The 21,663-nt window shown below is 41.7% G+C and overlaps 1 protein-coding gene across 1 annotated transcript in view; it reads left to right on the plus strand.

Annotated features, from left to right (window-relative positions):
- Positions 1 to 21,663, plus strand: part of EPC2 (enhancer of polycomb 2) — an 85,772-nt gene that overhangs the window by 10,547 nt on the left and 53,562 nt on the right. The window contains exon 2 of the mRNA XM_074966811.1: positions 20,823 to 20,982. Coding sequence (XP_074822912.1) covers positions 20,823 to 20,982 — 160 coding nt within the window. The remainder of the gene's footprint in view (positions 1 to 20,822; positions 20,983 to 21,663) is intronic.

Consider the following 21,663-nt stretch of genomic DNA (forward strand, 5'->3'; position numbering starts at 1 on the left):
GAAACGAGTGGTGATCGCACTGCAGAGCTTCCAACACCAGATTGCTACTGGTCAGTGGGAAATCATTTTGGAGTTGTCATGCTAAGATGTAGGACCATTAATCGTCTCCTCTTCTTTGGGACTATGACTCTTGGCAATGTGCAGGACATAATGGATGTATTTGCATCAGTGACGTTTCTGAACTGCAATGGAGTAAGAGATGGCAAGCATATACGCCTGGTTTGGCACAAGACCACCTTGCCACAGAGTACATCAACAGAAATGGCTATTTTTTCTATGGTTATGCAAGCACTGGTGGATCACTGGGGACATTTCACCATCATCAATGTGGGCTGGTCAGGGAAGGCAGATGACACTTGAATCTTTAAGAACACAGGACTATTCAAAAAGATACAAATAGGGACTTTCTTTCCTGACCGGCTGATTGCCATTGGTGATGTTGAAATGCCAATAGTGATTGTGGGGGACCCAGCCTGCCCCTTATTTCCCTGGCTTGTGAAACTGATCACCTTGATGGCACCAAGGAAAGATTCAGCTACTGGCTCAGCAGGTGCAGAAAGACAGTTGTATGTGCGTTTGGTAGATTGGAGGGGAACTAGTGTTGTTTACTCACCAGACTGGATCTCAGTGGGAAAAATATCCCAAATGGTTTTAGCTGCTTGCTGTGTCCTGCATAAGTTCTGTGAAGCAAAGGGGGAAAAATTGCTGCTGTGATTTAGGGCGGAGGTTTAGCAACTGTCTTCTCTGTTTGAACAGCCAGATATAAGGGCTATCAGAGGAGCTCAGCGCAATGCTGTTGGTTCAGGGATGGTTTGAAAGAGCTCTCTAACAGCGAGCCACAGTAATGCATTGTGGCGTACTTGTTCCCTGGCCATACAGTTTGGGGGCTTGTTAGGAATTGTGTGCACATCTATGAATGTAACACTGACATTGCATCTATTCATTTTATAGTCTTTGCTGTAAATCTTCGATTATTACACTGTGTTAGTCAATGATCTTAAGAGTTGTGTCAAAGTGTACACTAACAAGTAAGTGGGTGCTTTCAATATCGGCAGGCATTCTACGGTATATGTTGGGAACTAATAAAGATGGATTATTTTCCAAACAATAGAGTTTGTTTGCTTAACAAAAACATTTCAAAAAATTCTGTGCAAATTAAAAGCAAATACATGAAATCCTTAACATATTTATGGAATGGAGCTTAAAGAGCATTCATGTCCATTTTAGCTGCACATACAGTGACCTGTGAGAGCCATTGTTGATGTATGTGAAGCTGTGGTTTTCCTTAATGTTCCCTGAGGTATAGTGGTCACGGAGGGATGTGGTCCCTGATGCCATGTGGAATGTTGAGGGCGGTTATGTAGGGAGGGCTATACTGGAGTTCTCCATGAACTGCAAGATAGGCAAGCTGAGGATTGTTGAACTTGTAGGTCCACAAGAGTCTGCAGCATAGGTGTTTGCTGCCGGAGAAGCCCCATTATATCTGGTGCATCTCCCTCTTTGTCCGCATTTTCCTTTTCCATACAATCTGCAATATTCATCCTCAAAGCCCTCTGATTCAGCACTGTCTTGCAGGACCTCGCTGAATATATCATCCGGAGTTCTTTTCTTTCTCCTCCTCATCTGGCTCAGGTGTTCTGTGAGTGTGGAGGGGGAACCCCTCAAGGCTGCAGTGGCAGTAGTGAAGGATAAAACACAGAGGTTACATTGTCAGTATATCACAACAGAAAGCAAAAATAAAGATTCAGAACTCCCTTTGCTTGCTCCCATAAAGTTTTAAACAAGACAGGTTTATTGACTTTCCTGCTTTGGAGGCATAGTGCCATTCATAGCTCCAGCCAGGTGAGTATGGCCCACTAGGGGTGAGGGAAATGAGGAGGGAATTGCTTAGTTGCACGAAGCCATGAGTACAGGGCAGTGGCACTGAATACTGGCACAATTTTCCACAGGCGGTGGTGACATTTTATTTCTGAGGCTAACAAAAAGGCACAGAGAACACAGCAGCTGCTGGTGTCCCAAAGCTGTCCGGGCCCATATGTTTGCTAGCTTGTCTACTGCAGGGGTGCCTGCCGAAGTTATCGCTGACTGGCGTGGGAAGGCTTCCTACCTAGGAAGAAGAAATAAAGAACTTATTATCTTATCCCTAGAAACTTTCAGGAGAGGATTGCAGAGCACTTCCAGGAAAATTTTATCAAGATCTCTCAGGATGATTCAAGGGACAAACTGCTCTGCATCCCTGCCCTCCGCCCAACTTTACAGGGGAATGAAAAGCAGATGACGTTACCTCTCTTTGTTGTAATGATTCCTCTTCTGGTACAAATAAATGAATGCAAAATCAATATCTGTGACTTGCAAAGTTGGGGGTGCCATCACTGTAATGGGAAATAAATGTGCACACTTACTTGAAGTTCCTTCCCCTGCTATGCTGGGACTGACTGGATTGCGGTGAAGTCTAAAACAGGTCCTGGCTCATGGCATAGATGAAACTCTTCTGCCCCCTTCCCTCCCCACCCCCCAAGTTGCATGTCCCTCCTCTTCCTCCTTCACCACCACCTCATTGTTCAGGCTTGGGACCTCTGGCTCCTTGGAGGTATCCACAGTGGTGTGCAGGGGGGTGGTGGTTTCCGTCAAGTATGGCATGCAGCTCTTTTTGAAAGCAGTAGGTCTGCGGTTCAGCCTCGGATCAACTGTTGGCTTCCTTGGCCTTCTGGTGTGCCTGCCACTGTTTCTTCGCTTTTATATGGCGCTTCTGCTGATCCTTGTTGTACCACTTCTCCTGCATCCCCGTGCTATCTGCTCGTAGTTGTCCCCGTTTCTACAACTGGTCCATACCTATACTTGCACAGCCTCTTCTCCTCACAGTCCCAGCACATCCAACATCTCTTGTCTACTCTAACTTGGAGCGCATCTGGTGTAGCTGGCATGGTCACCTGGGCAGTTGCACTCAACACTAAAGAGTTGCCAGGAGTGCTCGCCAAGCTGGACAATGAGGAAAAGGCATTTAAAAAATAATGGGATTTTAAAGGGCCTGGGGCGCTTTTCATTCTCTGTGACTCCTGGGCAGTGGAGTTCACAATTGTGACCAGGGTGGTCAGCATCGGGTGTTGTGGAACAGCTGCTGAATGACTGTTAGGGTTGACATAGGTAATGCAGTGTCTACATTTGTGCTTTGTCAACCTCAGTCCATCAACAGTGGCTCAGTGCCACTCAGTGTGGTGGTGTAATGGAGAGCTTACGTTGGTGAGAGACAAATTTAAGTGTAGCTATATGCACAATTAGAGTGACATAAAGTGGCTTACGTTGACCTAACTTTGTAGTGTAGACCAAGCCTGAGAGCTGCTTCCTGCACTTGTGTTTGTGCCAGGATCTGGGGAAGTCCTGACCCTCTGAGTGGGAAACTTACAACAGGCATGCTCGGAGCATGCACCAAGAAAGCACTGGTGAGACTGGTTGAGAAGCTGAGAAAGGGTGTGCTTGACAAATACCAGAAACTCTCTCGCACTGGGGAGGGCGGAACAGAACACCCACTGACATAAATGGAACAATTCATACGTTTGAGAGCTATTGGTTCAGATTAAAAAGAAAAGGAGTACTTGTGGCACCTTAGAGACTAACAAATTTATTTGAGCATAAGCTTTTGTGAGCTACAGCTCACTTCATCGGATGCATTCAGTGGAAAATCAGACTGTATTTATCTCCATTGGGTATTCTTTCATTCTTATGCTCAGATAAATCTGTTGGTCTTAAAGGTGCCACCGGACTCCTTGTTGCTTTCATCTGAGAGCATCTTCATCGAGACAAATGGGCCACTTCACACCCATCTGAGCCTGCCATCTGCTGATGGATATGTAGAGCTCCTCCCCTTCATTCTCCCTCTAATTTCAAACCGTAATATAGCAGCTCAACACTGCCATAGTTGAGCATAGAGTATAGCTTTGCTGTAGTTAAGGTCAAGACCAGCTTTCTGTTTAAAACTCAGTTCTAAGTGCTCCAAAATCCATACAGTTAACGTGATTGCGTTGAAATGTGGTGCCCCTCTTGGGGACACAGAGTATAGTCAGTGATCCAAATTAGTGGGCCTTTTGAGCAAGGAGTTCCTAAGAAATAGCCCCCAGGTGGAAAACCCCCCAACATTTCATTGTTCACAGATTCTAGCAACGTTAAAGTTTGAAACTCACCCTGGCTGAAATCTGAGAATGAACTGTCTCTGTCAAGTGTGTGTGTGTGTGTGTGTGTGTGCGCGCGCGTGTGTGTGTTGCAGAATATCTGGAAGGTGCTGAAACAGTTTTTGAAAAGAAAATAAATTATACATGCAAATGTTAACTGGAAGTGGGGAGAGATGATTGGGATGCAAGAGTAGGTGGTAATATTGGAAGAGGGGCTTGGGTCTGCAGTGAGCAAAGGGGATATTGTGAGGAGGGGATAAATGGGAACGTTTGGTAGGGGAGAGAATAGGGTTTGGAGGGGCTCAGGTAAGATGGGAGTGGTCGGGGAGAAGACAGGAGGGGTTGGGGATATGGGGGTAGGAGAGGAAGTTGGGGTTTTAGGGGTGTGGGGGTCAGTCAGCCCTGAAATCTCTGTGTGTATTGGGAGCCCTACTCCTCTGCAGGGGTCTGAGCCCCTTTCCCTATTCACTATATTTTCTGGAATCTGGGTTCCCTGTTCTTGTGGTGTCTGAACCCCTCTTTTGCCCCTCCAAGTGAGCTTGGATCTGGGTTGGGTGGACTGAAGGCAATGCAGATTTAAACATCTGAAATCCAGACAATAAATGGTTAAGATACATGTCACCCCTGTGTGAGATGTGGGAGTGTGCCAGAGTGGGTAGGGGAGGGATGGACTAAGTGGATAGACTGGGTAAACCTGACTGCAGCAGCAGCATTCCCAGCTGGAGGTGGGAGTGAGGGGCTAGCTCAGTGAACAGTAAGGGCTACATAACCAAGGTATTATGTAACCTAGTAAGCTGCTGCCTGTGGTATATGGACACAGCAGCATAGGGTAGGAGACAGCAAGGACTAACTTCTTACACTTAGTGTTTCTCTGTGGTGCCAACTAATGGCTTAATGGGAAGGGGAGGGAGAGCTGGAAATGTTGTCAGGAGGGACTTTATGTTATAGGGAATAGTGGAGTGGGGATAGAGAAGGAAAGAGAGACAGCAATCTTCTCTCATATGATTAAAGTTACTGTAACATCCATTTAATAAAACTGTCATGGTTTTGGGACATAGATGACAGATTTCTCTCACTGGCCTTGTTAGCAGCTACCCATTTCAAAGCATGACTATTATCCGCATACTGCTATAACAAAATGTATTGGAGGGGTAGGAGCACTGAGGAATCACATAGATGCTAGGAAAGACCACTGGTCTGGGACTATTCTTAGCTCTACCATGGCCTACTTGTTGACCCTAGGCAAGTCACTTCACTTCTCAATGCCTCAGTTTTTCATCTGTAAAATGGGGACAGTGATGTAAAGTTCATTTGAGATCTACTGATCTTAAACAAAACAAAAAAAGCCCTAGATCTTTTGATTATTGCTGCAAACCTAGGTGAGAACTACAGCTGCCTGAATGACCACTAACTCCTACCCACAAAGGTTTCTGTTTAAAAAAACTAGCAAATTAAATGCCCCCCAAAAATTAGTTAAAGCAGAGTTAAGATTGCACTGTGATAGTTTGTACCCATCCACAACATCCAGGTCAGCAAGACTCAAACTTTTGAAAACCAGGAAATACTGAGTTAAGATAAACATCCATCCAGTCTTAATTGTACCCTCTTTGAGCGATGCTCCATGGTGCCCATAACACACATACTCGCACTCTTCCTTTTCACTGTAATGGACAGGTGCTACCTGCACTTGCCCTACTCTCAAACACTGAAGCTGCTCCCCCAACAGACTACCATAGTTGTAAAATTTAACAGCCACTTCATACCCTTGTACAGCCCCTTCACACTTGCACACAGAATACTATCTAAACCTATACTTTTCCCTACGCATTATTAAATTCACAGATTGCTCTCATATCCCTCCACGCTACTGACAGTACCCATGGCAAGAGGACCCCAGTGCCCTTCTACTAACATGGTTTACACAATTTTGTATTGAAATGATGCAGACTGGAACCTCCAGGTACTGCCGTACCTCTTTCCTTTATGAGACAAGGCAGGTGAGGTAATATCTTCTGTTGGATTAACTTCCTTTGGTAACAGGCATTGGGAGGGCTCAGACTCGGATCACCTCATATCATAATCACAGCTCTTCTAAGCTGCTCTTACTTATTCCTCCACCATTCAGTACAGCTACACCTAACACAGTGAATGCAGCTGGAGTGCATGCAGATAATTCCCAGTGGCTATTCACAGCTGCAGGGGGACAGAATTAAGTTTGTGTGGGTGTTTACCTTAACACTGTATTTCCTGGTTTTCAGAAGTTTTGAGTTTTGCAGAACTCTCTGTGGAAGAGCATGAGATCTCACTGGGCAACCGTAACTTTGTATTAACAATTTTTTTTGCCATTTAATTTGTATATACAGTATTCTGACATTGTTTGTGTTGCTGAAGCTTGGCAAACACTAGACAGCATAACACTGCTTTGTACATGGACTTCTAAAATTTATTTGGTAATGAGAACCCCCCCCTCCAATACGCTCATAAGGAGGGAGGTTTTATTTCATTGTATCTTTTTCTCCTCCCAAGCACATAGCGTTTATCCCCTTTTCCCAGACCTCAATCCTGTTATCAACAGCCATTCTCTTGTCTTCCAGTGGTTTCAGTTTTCCACCTGCAGAGCATCTTCATAGCAGAAGAAATGACCATTCAGTTCTCTTGTGCATTATGATTCCCTGTAGGTACTGCATTGTAGGCTTAAAACTGAATAGATAGAATCACACAAACCTAACTGCTGGTATTGTCAAGAAAGTTCTGTTGAACGAGAACAGTACCGCAACCACCCATACAATAACCTTGCAACCCCCCCACAACTCCTTTTTGGGTCAGGACCCCTGTGATTACAACCCTGTGAAATTTCAGATTTAACTCAAGGCTTAACCACGCTGAGGGTTAATTTAAGAAACTATTTGAAAATCTGATTCTCTGTGCCCAGTTTAAATCCTTATCTCAATTCACTGGAGCTTCCCAAATATATCTACTAAAGCTTCCTTGTCTTTAATCTTAATGAAACTATGGAAAGAGATTCCTCAGACAAGTTGACTTTTAAGGGAGAAGGGGGATCGTATAGTGCCAAATCTCATGCTCCTTGTGCTTCACAAAATTTAAAAGGGTATTCAGTGTACATATATTTTAATTATTTAATTTGTAAAAAACATAATATATTGTTACTGAGGGATGTAATAAAAAATACGGTACTCCTATTCAGCAGCTTTGCTATAAAGTTGAGTACAAAGTCAGCAATTCCAGACTAAAAATCTTGAGTTAAATTCTTCCCCTCACTTACACAGGTGCAAGTCCCATTGAAATCTATGGGAATATGTAATGAATGCATATACACTCACAGGATGCCTAGCCATGTAAAATAAAGAGAGAGACAACTTCATTATATCTGCCCTTTTCCTATATCTGCTTTTGCCAGAAGTAAGCTGACGAGAGCTGGCAGAGAGTGAAAGAGCTTTAGGCTTCTGGAGCATAAATAGTTCTCTGTTTAAAACTGCCTGTCTAAAATATAATAAAGGTGGATATAATAGGTCAGCTGATAGAGTCATCTGCTCTTAAAGAAATCCAAAAATTGAAGAGGAAAGAGGACTATCTTCCCCCAGTTAACAAAAGTTGCATCTCTGTGAGAGCAGAATTGTGCTGCTTGTGATTAAGGAACTAACTGTTCTTTTGGCTCAACTTTGGCATACTTTATAAAACGTCCAGTCCATCTTTCTACTACTATGGAATTTTCCCCAGCAATGCATTTTCTAGTGTTTTATCTCTGATGACAAGCATTAGGATTTCTACCTTTAGAGGCTATTTTCCAGTTTGCTAAATATAGTTCTTGAAAGTTTTTCATGATGAACAGCAAATTTTTCCTCCCTTAACTTTATCTCATGCCCATCTAAATATTCATAGTTATGTTGGTCAAATATTAATTATGTTTGCTTGCTCCCTCCTGCTCTAATCGTGCCATGAGCATATATGTCCTACTCTCTTCATTTTTCCTTATAATTCAGTTCCTTCAGCTTCTGATCAGTTTTACTTCTTCTTCTCTTTGAAGTCCCTCCAATTTATCTTTGTGGCTATTTGATTCCTGAAATTCAGCACACTACTCCAGATGTGGTTGTACCAAAGCCACAAAGAGAGGGATTACTGTCTCTCTGCTTTGTAAATGCCTCTGTATGATGAATTTGCTGTTGCATTGTTTTGCAGACTCATGTTTTTAATTTGGTGTCCATTATCGCTAGGGCCCTACCAAATTCACGGCCATGAAAAACACATCATGGACCGTGAAATCTGGTGTCTGTTGTGTCATGTTCTCTCCCCCCACCCCCGGCCCCCCCACTCCCAGTGAAATCTGGTCTTTTGTGTGGATTTACCCTATACTATACAGATTTTATGAGGGAGACCAGCATTTCTCAGTTTGGGGTTCTGACCCAAAAGGGAGTTGCAGGGGAGTCACAAAGTTATTTTAGGGGGGTTGCAGTCTTGCCACCCATACTTCTATGCTGCCTTCAGAGGTGGGTGGCAGGAGAGAGGTGGCTGTTGGCTGGGTGCCCATCTTTAAAGGCAGCACCACCGCCAGCAGCAGTGTAGAAGTGAGGGTAACAGTACCGCAACCACCCATACAATAACCTTGCAACCCCCCCACAACTCCTTTTTGGGTCAGGACCCCTATGATTACAACCCTGTGAAATTTCAGATTTAAATAGCTGAAATCATGAAGTTTTATGATTTTTAAAATCCTGTGATCATGAAATTGTCCAGAATGGACCATGACTTTAGTAGGGCCCTAATTATTGCTCCTGTGGCTTCCTCACATTTGGCCACTGAAAATACAGATCTTTCTTCATTCTGCTGGATTTCTGTTTTGGATGGTTATTCCCTGGTGGCAGATCCTCAGCTGGTGTAAATTGTCACAGCTGTGTTGAAGCTAATGGCCCTAAGGCCATGTCTACACTAGTACTTTTGTCAGTATAACTTACATGGCTCAGGGGTGTGGGAAAAAACACCTCTCTGAGAGACATAAATTATACTGACAGATAGCACCAGTGCTATCCCACCGATATAGCTACCGCCACTTGTTGGGGGTGGTTTAATTATGGCAACGGGAGAGCTTTCTCCCATTGGCAAAGAGTGTCTGCATGAGCAGTCTTACAGCAGCACAGCTGCATTGATACAGTTGTGCCACTGTAAGTTCACTAGTGTAGACATGTCCTTAGTCAATTTATATCAGTTGAGGATCTGCCCCAGATGTATTATTTTTGCATCTTTATAAGTTTAATTTTTGCAAAATTTGATTTAGATCATTTTACCTTTTTTAAGTTTCAGAGTAGCAGCCGTGTTAGTCTGTATCCGCAAAAAGAAAAGGAGTACTTGTGGCACCTTAGTCTCTAAGGTGCCACAAGTACTCCTTTTCTTTTTACCTTTTTAAAGTAATCAAAGGCTGGTTTAGAAGGGGGAGGGTCCCAGAGCATCTACATCACCATTTTACAGCCCTGCAGTCTGAGCTCCACGAGCCTGAGTCAGCTGACTCGAGTCAGCCATGGGTGTTGAATTGCAATTTAGATATACCCCAAGAGTTGGAATCCTGTGTGTTTTGGTATCTGTGAAGAAGGGGGAAACTGCTTTATAAAGTATGATCCTCTGAAAAATTCATCACCTTCCTTTTGCCTGAATTTGGGGATTTGAATCAGGGTACTCAGTTACTGAAAAAAGAAAAGGAGGACTTGTGGCACCTTAGAGACTAACAAATTTATTTGAGCATAAGCTTTCGTGAGCTACAGCTCACTTCATTAGTGAATGCATCCGATGAAGTGAGCTGTAGCTCACGAAAGCTTATGCTCAAATAAATTTTTTAGTCTCTAAGGTGCCACAAGTCCTCCTTTTCTTTTTGTGGATACAGACTAACATGGCTGCTACTCTGAAACCTGTCAGTTACTGAAGTAGATTTTCTTATAAGGTCCACTTCGTAGATACAAATCTTACTTGAGTTTGGATGGGGACAGATGCTTTTTACATAGGTACAGTTGAGGTTGTTTCAGTGGAGCATTTGCTTATGCGTAGGATGGATGACACAAATGTGTTGAACGGGGCTAGCTGAAGATTTTGCTTTCTGTAAATTCTTGTTTATTGGTTGCTGCCATAACTTAATTGGGTTTTCTTTGATTTTTATTATTTGGGTTGGTGGTGCTTGTGTTGAAATTTTGTTAGTATTTATAGTTAAATGTAATTATAGCTTTTGCTGGTACTTAAAGTTGTAGAGGTAAGGTTGCCTCTACCCACCTTATGATCCTCCGTATTGAGGTGCTCATAACTTTCTGAAAAATGTTCCCGTTCAGCTGAAACTTTCCATGATTGGTCTCAGCTCATAAGTGAATTTCTAATAACAACAACAGTAATAATATTTAATTTGAGGCAAAATCCATTCAGGTTTTTTTTTTTTTTTAAATTTGGCAAGATCAAAAAATAGCTCTTGTTTTATAAAATTCTGAACTCATGTTTTAAGTCACTGGTCTAGCAAAAAATGGCTGACATTTGAAACACTACATGTAAATAGATCAATGCTATGTTGGTCGGTTTAGGGGACAGTTGTGTGGGTTTTTTTAAACTTAAATATTATTTAACTCTAATATTTGAAGAGTTATTCAGTGGTATTTATCCAGGTTATAAATACTGTAATCTTCTAATTATTCAGAGTATCCCTACCCCCCCACCCCCCCGAAAAAGGCAGATTGATTACTGTTAGGATTAATCATTGTAGCTGTGAGTATGTTTGTTCTCTTCTGTCCCCATCTCCTCTCTCACCCCTGCCCCTCCCCCCAAAACAGCAGACATGGGAGAATAGATTATTGTGCTTGGCTGATACATTTTCCCAAGGAATCTTGCAATTTTGAATGAAGTATAATACATTGGGCAGATACCCTTAGTGCCCAAGGTTTTTCTAAATCTTTACCCTCTATTAGTAGCATTCAGCTCCTTGCCTGCTCCTGCAGTGAATAGCTGAACAGCCACTAGCTTTGTTATATACACAGTGAGTGGATTGGAGATTCCTCCTTCAGTTTGTCTGATACTGCTTCGGCTCCCCTTTCTGAGTCCCATCATGTCTCCATTCAAGTCAGTCTTCTGCTTTGCTGGCAAACTATTACCTTAAGGACCTCAGCTCTGAGCAGTTTCTGAATCAGTACTGAGAGTCTCACCTCCAACAGAACCTTCATAATGCCACAGAATGTACAAGCAAGTTCAGGTAAGGGCAGGAAAACTCTTTTAGTGAAGTTCCTGTGCAGAAGACCACTGTAAATGTGTCATTTTGTTCCAGAGGCTTCAGAGAGGGTATTAACACCAGGGCTCATTTTCCCCTTCATATCCTTCAACCTTAGAAGCCAGTTACGCTCATGGTACATATGCTTCATTTGCTGGATTGAATTAGATTGGCAGAGAGAAGGGGAGAGGAATTTAATGGCACTTACCATGCTCTCAGTAGACTCTTTCCCATGAGATGTATAGGTCCCTCACAGACTTGAATGCCCTTAGGCACAAAGTGGCTTATAAAGGAGACTGGGCTAGTGAAAACTTTCTTTTCTAGCCCTTCTTTTTTCCCATCTCCTGCTTGGGAGAAACGGAACAGGGGAGAGAATGAGGGAAAGGGGCTGGGGTGGAGGGGAAGTCCAGTTCCTCCACCTCACTCATGAAATGATGAATTGGAGTGAATTAAATAGCAAAATAATTTCATTTAATTCTCCATTACAGGGCCCTTTGTGAATCTCTAGGATGGTATAGCTTATTCTAACACTCCTCTGCCACCTTACTGTTGATGTTCTGCTGAGTTATGCAACAGAATGGCCTAGCTCATGCTGCCGTTGACAAAATATTTCTTTCCTTTAGCAATGCTCTAGCAGTAAAAATAGGACTGAAGGGGGGAAAAAATAGTTGGCCCAAATGCCCAGCTCTTTTGATTTTTCCTGAGATTTGGTGGTTCTTCTGTATGGCCAAGACCCTCTTTCCGATGCCCTTTAGATAGTCATGGTCCACATGAACAGTCAGTAGCAGTAGAAATGGTTGAGTTTTCCCTCCTAAGGCTTTCTGAAATGGGCTAATTATACTTGAACAATATGGTGGGTCCAAAAGTGAAATTGAGGACTATTTCTACCAGTCCTTTCTCACCCCTGAGACAGGAACCATGGCCATTGCCACCAGTTTTTCTCTGGCTCCTACCAATAGGAGTCAGAAATCTCCTAGAGACATCCAGATCAGAGTTTTGAATCCAATCTAATCCCTTCATGAAGGAGGATCTTGGATATTTGCAACACTCTATCCAAATTGAGTTGCAATCTTTTAAATGCATTTCTTGTTGTTTGGACTATTCTCCATGTAACTGCATATCTGAGGGTTTGTCTACACTTGCAGTTGTAGAGTGCTTTGGGTTAAACCAGCCTTCGGAGAGCGCACTAGGGAAAGTGCTCCAGTCTGTCCATACTGAGAGCTGAAAGCGCACTGGCATGGCCACCTTCGCAGCACTTGCAGCTGCATTGGGAGCAGTGCATTATGGGCAGCTATCCCAGCGTTCAAGTGGCTGCAACGTGCTTTTCAGATGGGGAGGGGGTAGGGTGGAGTGTGTTGTGTGTATGTGGCGGGGGAGAGAGAGTGGGTTTTTGGGGTGCTAAGAGCGTCAGCACGCTGTCCTGTAAGTTCACACCTCCCTCATTTCCCCCGCACCTCTCTCACTCACTCAAAGCAAACATTAGCTGTTCGGTTTTTTTCTCAGACCAGATAAGCAGCCGGCACTCTGAAACAGAGCTTTGAAAGGGCCACTTCCGCATTCCTCCCGAGTTCACAACAAAGCAAGAGAGGCCACTTCAGTTAATGGGACGTTTCCGGAGGTCAGTGCTGTAACGTAACTCCTCGTTTACACTGGAGCTGCAGCGTCTCACCCAGCCGTTAATCCTCTCGTGGAGGTGGAGTACCAGGAGCGCTCCAGCCAGGGAGTTAGAGCGCTCTACATGCCTTGCCAGTGCAGACGGGGAGTAAGGTAGAGCGCTCTAGGAGGCTTTATTGTGGTAAAACATGCAAGTGTAGCCAAGCCCTAATTTCACCTTTTAAAGGACCAAATATCAAGAAGGGACCTCAATCCCTTAAAATCCTTGGGGAAAGTTTTTTCCTAGGTCTCTTGAAAAACATTAGTTATATTTATGATATTTTAATGCACTATAACACTTGTCTTTCAAAAAGCAAACGAAGCCATTAAACTCGAAGATGATCACCTTCCTCCCCTCCCCCCAAAGGTATTCAGCTATTGAGAGAGCACCTTCAAGCATGCTTTCTGTCCTATATCTGACTTCCTTATTTCAGTCAGTTTGCTCTGTTGGAGTTCCAAGGGAGGCCAAATTTCTTGGGGTGGAGAATCCTAGTTAGTAGTTCACTTTGGCCAGTGCAGAGGCTCTGTATGGTGCTGATGGAAGTACTATAGTTATGTTCTTTCCACACAGAGAGAATTCTGACAGGTCTTCCATAAAACATGAAGTCATAGATACTTTTAGGGTGGGAAAATAATGCAGGCACGGGAAGTATGTTCTTTCCAAAAGAGACAATGCATCTGCATAAATCAGGGGAGCACAAAACAAGGCCTTCCTAAGAGAAACTGTCATATCCTGTTGGACAGAGAGGAATCCAGTCTCCATTGTAGACTTCCATATTGTAAAAAAAATCAAGAAAATAGCAGACTGGCTGGGCAGATGAATGTAGTCACAAGGCCACTATTCAGTGCAATTACAGAATAGATGGACTAACCACAGGAGAAAACAAAGGGTGTCCCTTTTCTGTTTTTTTCGAAGACCAGAAATGCGATTTACTAAAATTGCCTTTTGTACAATTTCTAATAGATTCATGTTTGCATCTTGGAAATCTATAAGAAAGCAGATTGGCCTAGCCCTGAAAAGGTTAAAGACCACTTGACCAGGGTTGTCGTCAGATTCCATAACTATTAGGGATCTTGTCAGTGTTGTGCAAAGGTGTTAATGCAGCCTTCTACACACTTTCTTTAAAATCTGTATTTGAGATTTTCAGAGTTGACAAAGGAATTTGACACAACTCCCATTAAAATTGAATTGGAGTTGTGAATCTAAGTCCCCAAATCAGGTTTGAAAATCTCAACCTATAACTTTAATGTCCTAAATTCAGTAGATGTAGTGTTCACACAATAGGACATCCAAGCTTTAGTGTAGTAACCTTTTTATGGTTTCCCTCTTTCTCCTTCCCTTAATTTTGTTTTGGTTTGGAAATAGAGCAGACCACTGCTTACTTCTGGGTGGGCTTGGAAGAGATTTAATCTGATTAGAGAAATCTGTCTAGGAATTCTCTGTAGAGTTTTGGGGAAGCACAGTGGTGACATCTGCCACTTTACAGTGCTGCAACTTCCTTGCTATGGGGTGTGAAAAAACATCATCCGCCCCCCGAGCGCTGCAAGTTTCAGCTCTGTAAAGTGGCAGTATAGACAAGGCCTTTCAGCGCTGGTAGCTACTCCCGTCTTGGGGGTGGTTTTTTTTTATAGCACTGGGAGAGCTCTTTCCCAGCGCTTGTGCCACGACTACACAGCCACGTTAAAGTGCTGCCGTGTCAGCATTTTAACTTTGCTAGTGAAGACATACCATGAGTTACAAAAAAACTAATTTCTTACCTGCTAAAATTTCTTGGGTTTGTAAAACTTCCTTTAGGATAATTTCAACATTCCTATATTTTTTACCTTTAAATTACTGATATGTACTTAACTCCTATTTAACAGTTTTTATGTGCAAATTAATTATTTATAGGATGAATAGATAACAGAATATTCTTTTTTAACCTGTTTTCACTTTTTGATGATAATTGTTAAGTCGTTGTTCTTAACTACCTTTCCTCTCAATGTGAAGATTATATCAAATTAGATCTTACCCTTCCATTGCAATTTAATTTTTTAGAAAAGTCTGCTCTGCGAGTGTACCATGGACATTTCTATTTTAGTAACTAAAGTGAATGACCCTAAGCTATATCATTTGTAATCTTTCGTCAGTGTTGTGACTGTATTTTAATGCTATGAATTAAATCTACACTCATTGCTTAATTGAATGTTTACATATATATTTAATTCTCTCTTAGGAAAATTGTGATTCATTTGGATATTACAAACTATGCTTAAACTGCAAGAATAATTCATATTAAACTCAGCTTTGAGTTTAATATGAATTATTTGAACGTTCAGTTTTTGTTTTTAGCATTAAAGTGATATATCAGTTTAAATCACATTTGTCTGACTTTTTGAGACATTAGAAATGGGAAAAAAGTTTCTCTACCTTTTAGTTTCTTTTTTTGTTCGTTTAGCAGCACTTGCATTTTCAGTTTCACTGTTTTGTCTTTATAGTAATTCAGTTAGTTGTTTATATGGGCCTTTCATTCACCAGCAGGGGAGATTAAAACCACAAAAAATGGCAGAAATCTTAGGCAATATACTGAAGACTACTTCGTCTTAGTATGTCCAAGACTTCTTTTAACTCCTCTTGAAAACTGATTATATTTCAAGTTTGCTGTATCCCTTTTAGTAGATCTAGTCTAATATGAAAGTCTTTAATACAGCAAACAGGATTTCAATTGTAGGAATTGACATTTAGCTTGTATAGATTTTTTTTTTTCATGAAATTTTGACTCTTTAGAAGATTTTGATAGGATTTTGCAATTGCAAAATTTTGTTGGTTAGTCTGTGACCCTTGAGATACAGAACAGTTGTTTCAGAAAATCATAGTATGTTTCAGTACTCTGTTTTTATTTATAGTTGAGAATTCATGTTTGTTTGTTCATTAAGACAGAGTAATCCTTAATTACCTCTCAGTTTTTGTAAACTTTTTCTTTGTATACTTTTTTTCTTATTTGTGGTATTTAAGATTTTTAAGAAAATGTGAATTTTTTATTTCCATTATTAAATAAAATATAGAAATATTTCCAGAGCAAAAGGAGGTTTCCTGAATCTCAATTGTTATATGCCTTCCCTTTCAAACAGGTAAACTTTCTCTGTCCCTTCATCAGTCAGTACATTTTTATTCCTTACTTTCTATACAAATTGGGTTACTTTATCTTATTTTCAAAAAGTTTGTTTTTAAAATGCAAGTGATTTAACCCCTGGTATGGCATTTCTAAGGTAGCTTGAGGCTTGTTGCCTTCAACGATTTCAGAGCACTTTATTCAGCGTCTATTTTACGGTCCTTTTAATAGAAATTTATAGTTACTTTGGATAAAATGTCAAATTGAAAAAGGAACAGGAATTCCGTTGCATGACAAAGTTTGACCGTGGATGCCTTGCACATTTATATTGCACAGATTGAGTAAGTCTTTGACACCGTGCAGTATGTTCACTGATAAAAGGTGCAAGAGAATTTAACTAAATGTATTAGAACAAAATCTCAGAGGAAAACTTGCTAAATCTAATTAATTATATGACTTCTGAAAGTATGAAATGTCAGCACGGGAAGTTAAGTGCAGGAGGGAAAAGCAAGTGCCTTGGGAATGACTAGAAATCCAATTAAGGCCTGAATAGGAGAAATGTACATGTCAGTCAAACAAGTGGTTTCTGGAAGCTGTACTAGGCCAGAAAATGGGATGGTGCCGTTACCACCTTGCAATAAGGTTACTTCACAGTGCAGGAGAGATAGTAGTGGCTGCATTGATGGTGTTAGTAAGTACATCAATAACATTTGTAATCTTGGATTACAGGTGAAGTGGTGTCAATCGGAATTAGATCAGTGCATGGAATCCTTGAAAACTAGGGATTCTCAAGGTGAATGCTATTATAATTTAAACCCTGAATCTGACTCTGTGTGGTCATCCTGTCATTCCAGGCCTACTTCAAAGCTGTGTCTGCAATAAAAAACTCCAAGGTCACAGATTCTCCATAAAGAGAAATTTAATACCCTTGCCACTTCATCAAACACTTGGGATTAGGCACCAGGTTACATACGGTGTTCATCTGGGAGGAGAACTAGACAGTTTACTGTCCCATCTTCTACTTCCCAAACTTCAGTGAAATTTTTCATGTAGTTTGACAGTGATGGTCTCCTGTATTGATCTTCTCACTTGTTGCAGATTTTATATTGATGCAGGTTGCAATCCATATAAATTAAAACAAAAGGTCCTCTCTAAGTATGTTTAGGGAAACAGGAGTTACAACAGCCAGGTAAGGGGACAGGTACATTCTTCAGGGTGTGCTGACAATGAAAATAGTGGTCTGGACGAAGAAGATTTTGAAGAAGTAAAATCAGTGCATGTCCTACAGACTCGGGAAAGATCAGGGATACTAAAAATTTGTTTTTAGAATAAAATGCAGGAATCGTTATTGTGGGAGGGAAGACCATCCAAAACCCAAGATGCTGGGAAGGGAAGAGAGTAATGGGGGCTTTTTTCTATTCACCCCTTCTTCCAACAGCCAGGAGTGTGAAGGAATAGGTAGAATAGAGAATCTGAACCCCTTACAGCAAGGCAGTGGTGGAGTCAGAGAGATTAAAAATTCCCTTACGGCAGCAAGAGAGAATTTGGCTTCAAGTTTGTCATAATCCTGTTAGCCTGATATGAAAGGTGAAGCCCCCAAGAAGGTTCCATGGAAGGACCGTAATATGTCATCCTCTCCATTCCCAGCAGCTGCAAATCTGGTGTGTGGGTACTGTTCATCTGGCATTTTCTCTGGGTCTTCCTAGTTCACCACTTACCTTTTCATGCTTTATTGCTAGGAGGTTTAGTCTCTGATTAATAGGTTTCATACATTTTTCCAGACTTGGTTGCATAAACCATTGTTTATGCAAAGTTACACTGCAAATATAATTGTATATTATGTTTTCTAGCATCTTTCTTTCTTTGTCTCATGGATTATAATGTGAACGTTTTACAAAATCAATTGAAGGAGAAGAATCACAATTCTCCTATGCTAATCCACATGTGTAGTTGGATTTGCATCAAAATAACTAGTAAGATATATATGGATACTAAAGAATTCTGATAACCTAATAAAGGGATAGTGTAATTCATACTTCCTGTGACTTGGGTGTGGTTATTCTGTCTCCAGTAGGGTAAGAGTACAAAGTATAAAGCTGGGGTTGGCAACCTGCAGCATGCGTGCTAAAGGTAGCACGTGAGCCGATTTTTTTTTTTTACTGGCACACTCCTGCCAGCCGGCAGCCTGGCCGCTGCCCCTGCTCAGCTCGCTGCTGGCCTGGGTGAATGGAACCCCAAGCCTGCAGCGGGCTGAGTGGGGCTGGCGGCCAGGACCCGGCTGGCAGGAGCTGCCGGTCTGGGGTTCTGTCTGCCGGTGTAGTGTATTAAATTTCTCCCTGTAGGAATGTGCTACTTGCTGAGCACCAGGACTGGCAGCCGTAAGTAGTACACCGTAAGTAGTGTATTAAATCTTTCCCATAGGAATGTGCTACACCAGGGTAGGGAAGGCTGTGCCTCCCCAAACATCTGGCCCACTGCCCCCCTCATAACCCCTGACCCATCCAAACCCCCCCCCCCCACACACACACACACTCCTTGTCCCCTGACCACCCCCTCCTGGGACACCCTGTTCCCCTCAGAACCCTACACCCATCCAGCCCACCCTGCTCCTTGTTCTTCTGACCGCCCTCTCCCGGGACCCCCCTCCCCCATCGGCCCCCTCATCCAAGCCCCCCTGCTCCCTGTCCCCTGACTGCCCTGACCTCTATCCACACCCCCCAACCCTTAACAGGCCCCCCTGGACTCCCACGCCTATCTAACCAGCAGCCATAAGCAGTACACCGTAAGTAGTACATTCCTGTGGGGAGCAATTTAATACACTACACCCAGCGCTGCAGAGCCTGCTGACGGTCTGGAGTTCTTAAAATATGTTCTCTCACCCCTTATCAAAAATTACACTACAATTAGCTTAAAAACTTGAAAATTTAAAAACTTTGTATATTACAGTAACCCTTAAAAAAATTATGTTAATAAATACATAGGTTTGATGAAACAAGGTAGTTGTACTTACGTGCCTGTGCTTAATTTGTGTTTTCGATGATTTACCTTCTAAAAAAAACTCGCATGTGTCTCACCTCCAGAAAGGGCATCTCACACCCCCAGGGGGTGCATGCACCCCAGGTTAAGAACCACTGCACTAAATTGATAAGATCTGCGTTTTAATTTAATTTTAAATGAAGCTTCTTAAACATTTTAAAAACCTTGTTTACTTTACATACAACAATAGTTGAGTTACATAATATAGACTTATAGAGAAAGACCTTGTAAAAATGTTAAAATGTATTACTGGCACGCAAAACCTTAAATCAGAGTGAATAAATGAAGACTCAGCACACCACTTCTGAAAGGTTGCTGACCCTGGGTATAAAGGAACACTGTTGCATATTTGAGTAATTGGAGTTCCACAAATATTCTCTGTGTTCGTCTGTGGGGAAATACGTGCCTGTTACTTTTGCCTATTATAGTATTCTTAAAAAAAAAAACAAACAAAAAAAAAAACACAAAATGAAGCAGGTAATAAATGAACATAAGAATGGCCATACTAGGTCAGACCAATGGTCCATCTAGCCCAGTAACCTGTCTTCCAACAGTGGCCAATGCCAGATGCTTCAAAGCGAATGAACAGAGCAGGGCAATTATCAAATGATCCATCCCCCTGTTGTCTAGTCCCAATATCTAGCAGTCAGAGTATTAGGGACAGCAAGAGCATGGGATTGGATCCCTGACTGGCTAATAACCATTGATGGACCTACTCCATGAACTTATCTAATTCTTTTTAGAACCCACTTATAGTTTTGGCCTTCACAAACTCCCCTGGCAACGTTCCACAGGTTTACTGTGTGTTATGTGAAGAAGTACTCCCTTTTGTTTGTTTTAAACCTGCTGCCTATTAATTTCATTAGGTGACCCCTAGTTCTTGTGTTATGAGAAAGGAAGTGTTGTTTACCCTTATTCACTTTCTCCACACCATTCATGAGTTTATAGACATGTCATATATCCACTTAGTCCTGTCTTTTCCAAGCGTAATGGTCCCAGTCTTTTAAATCTTTCCTTATATGGAAGCTGTTCCATACCCTTAATCATTTTTTGTTGTCTTCTTTCCATTCTGAAAACTGGCTGGTGCAACAATGTTCAATAAAAACATGGTATTTTTTTGCGTTTGGGAGTGGATCAAGTTAGTTCAGGATCTTGATTTGAACCGTGGGCTTCCCATACTATAAGGAATTAATGTGCATACATTGCTAATTTTGAGCCATGACACTTTCTATACCCCTTTTAGATTATTTTGTTTAACTTGCAACACCTGCTGTCTGTTTTTCTCATTTTAAAAAAAGGCTGGTGAGTATGCTTAGAAGATTTTTTCCTCTCTCTAGAGTCCCCCATATCATTAATGGAAGCTTGAGATATTTTTCCTTATTTGGAACCTGTCAACAGCTGAATTTGCCTATGACTTGGTAGTAAATGCAGAGGACTCTTTCTCTCCCATTACTGTACCCTGCTGGCCTGGAAGCAAAAAACAAAACACCAACAACAATTTTATTAGGATCTTCTCCATGACACTGAAGAACACTACTGCTAGGAAAATGGGCTAACTTTATCCATTTTTTATATTTTAAAAAAATAAATGCTGTCATCTAAATAAATTCTAAACTTTTCCTCTTTCAGGAACACCATTTACAACGAGCTATTTCGGCACAGCAAGTCTTTAGAGAAAAGAAAGAGAGCATGGTTATCCCAGTTCCTGAGGCAGAGAGCAATGTCAACTATTACAATCGCCTGTACAAAGGAGAGTTTAAACAACCAAAGCAGTTCATTCACATTCAGCGTAAGTTCATGGATATGTTGTTCTGTCTTCCTTTCAGTTAACTTGGGAATGTTTTTAATGATTGCAGAGGCAAAATTATAAAAGTATTCGTAGGGTAGGTGAAAGGATCCCCAAAAAACCTGGTAAGAGTTAAAGTAGCTAAGTCCTTGTTTCTCCTTTGAAGTAGCCCGGAGGATTTGGGGATTGAGGGAGAGAGGAAGGTATTATTTGCATGGCTGGCTTGTGGATTCCCATAATGACTTTTTGTATGTGATTAAGATAGCCAGTAACCAGAGGACCAATCCTATAGTTATCTGTTTTGTTGATCACACCATCATAGAATCCATTTGATTTCCTAACTCTGAGGTGGAATAACTGAAGGAGCCATACTAAAAATTGTCTGTGATGATTGTTTTTTGTCATCAGTTTTTGATGCTGTGGTTCCTGAGTGCCTGTTATCTGTACTCGCAGATCACTTTAGCATGAAGACAGATTAAATAGGAGAATATCTAGAGTAGAAATCACTGTATCTGGTCAAAAGAACGGGCTCTTCACTGTAGTGTATGTGAAGTTCCAACTTGCAGAAATATTCTGGGCTACAGGTAATTTTGGTGAATCTGTGTAGGTTTTGCAAAAATGTAGAATTGCATTATTTATTATTGCAAAGAATTTTCAATTTGTCATACCTGAGACTTCCCTGAT

Source organism: Natator depressus, chromosome 11, assembly GCF_965152275.1.
Source record: "Natator depressus isolate rNatDep1 chromosome 11, rNatDep2.hap1, whole genome shotgun sequence".
Taxonomy (NCBI): Eukaryota; Metazoa; Chordata; order Testudines; family Cheloniidae; genus Natator; species Natator depressus.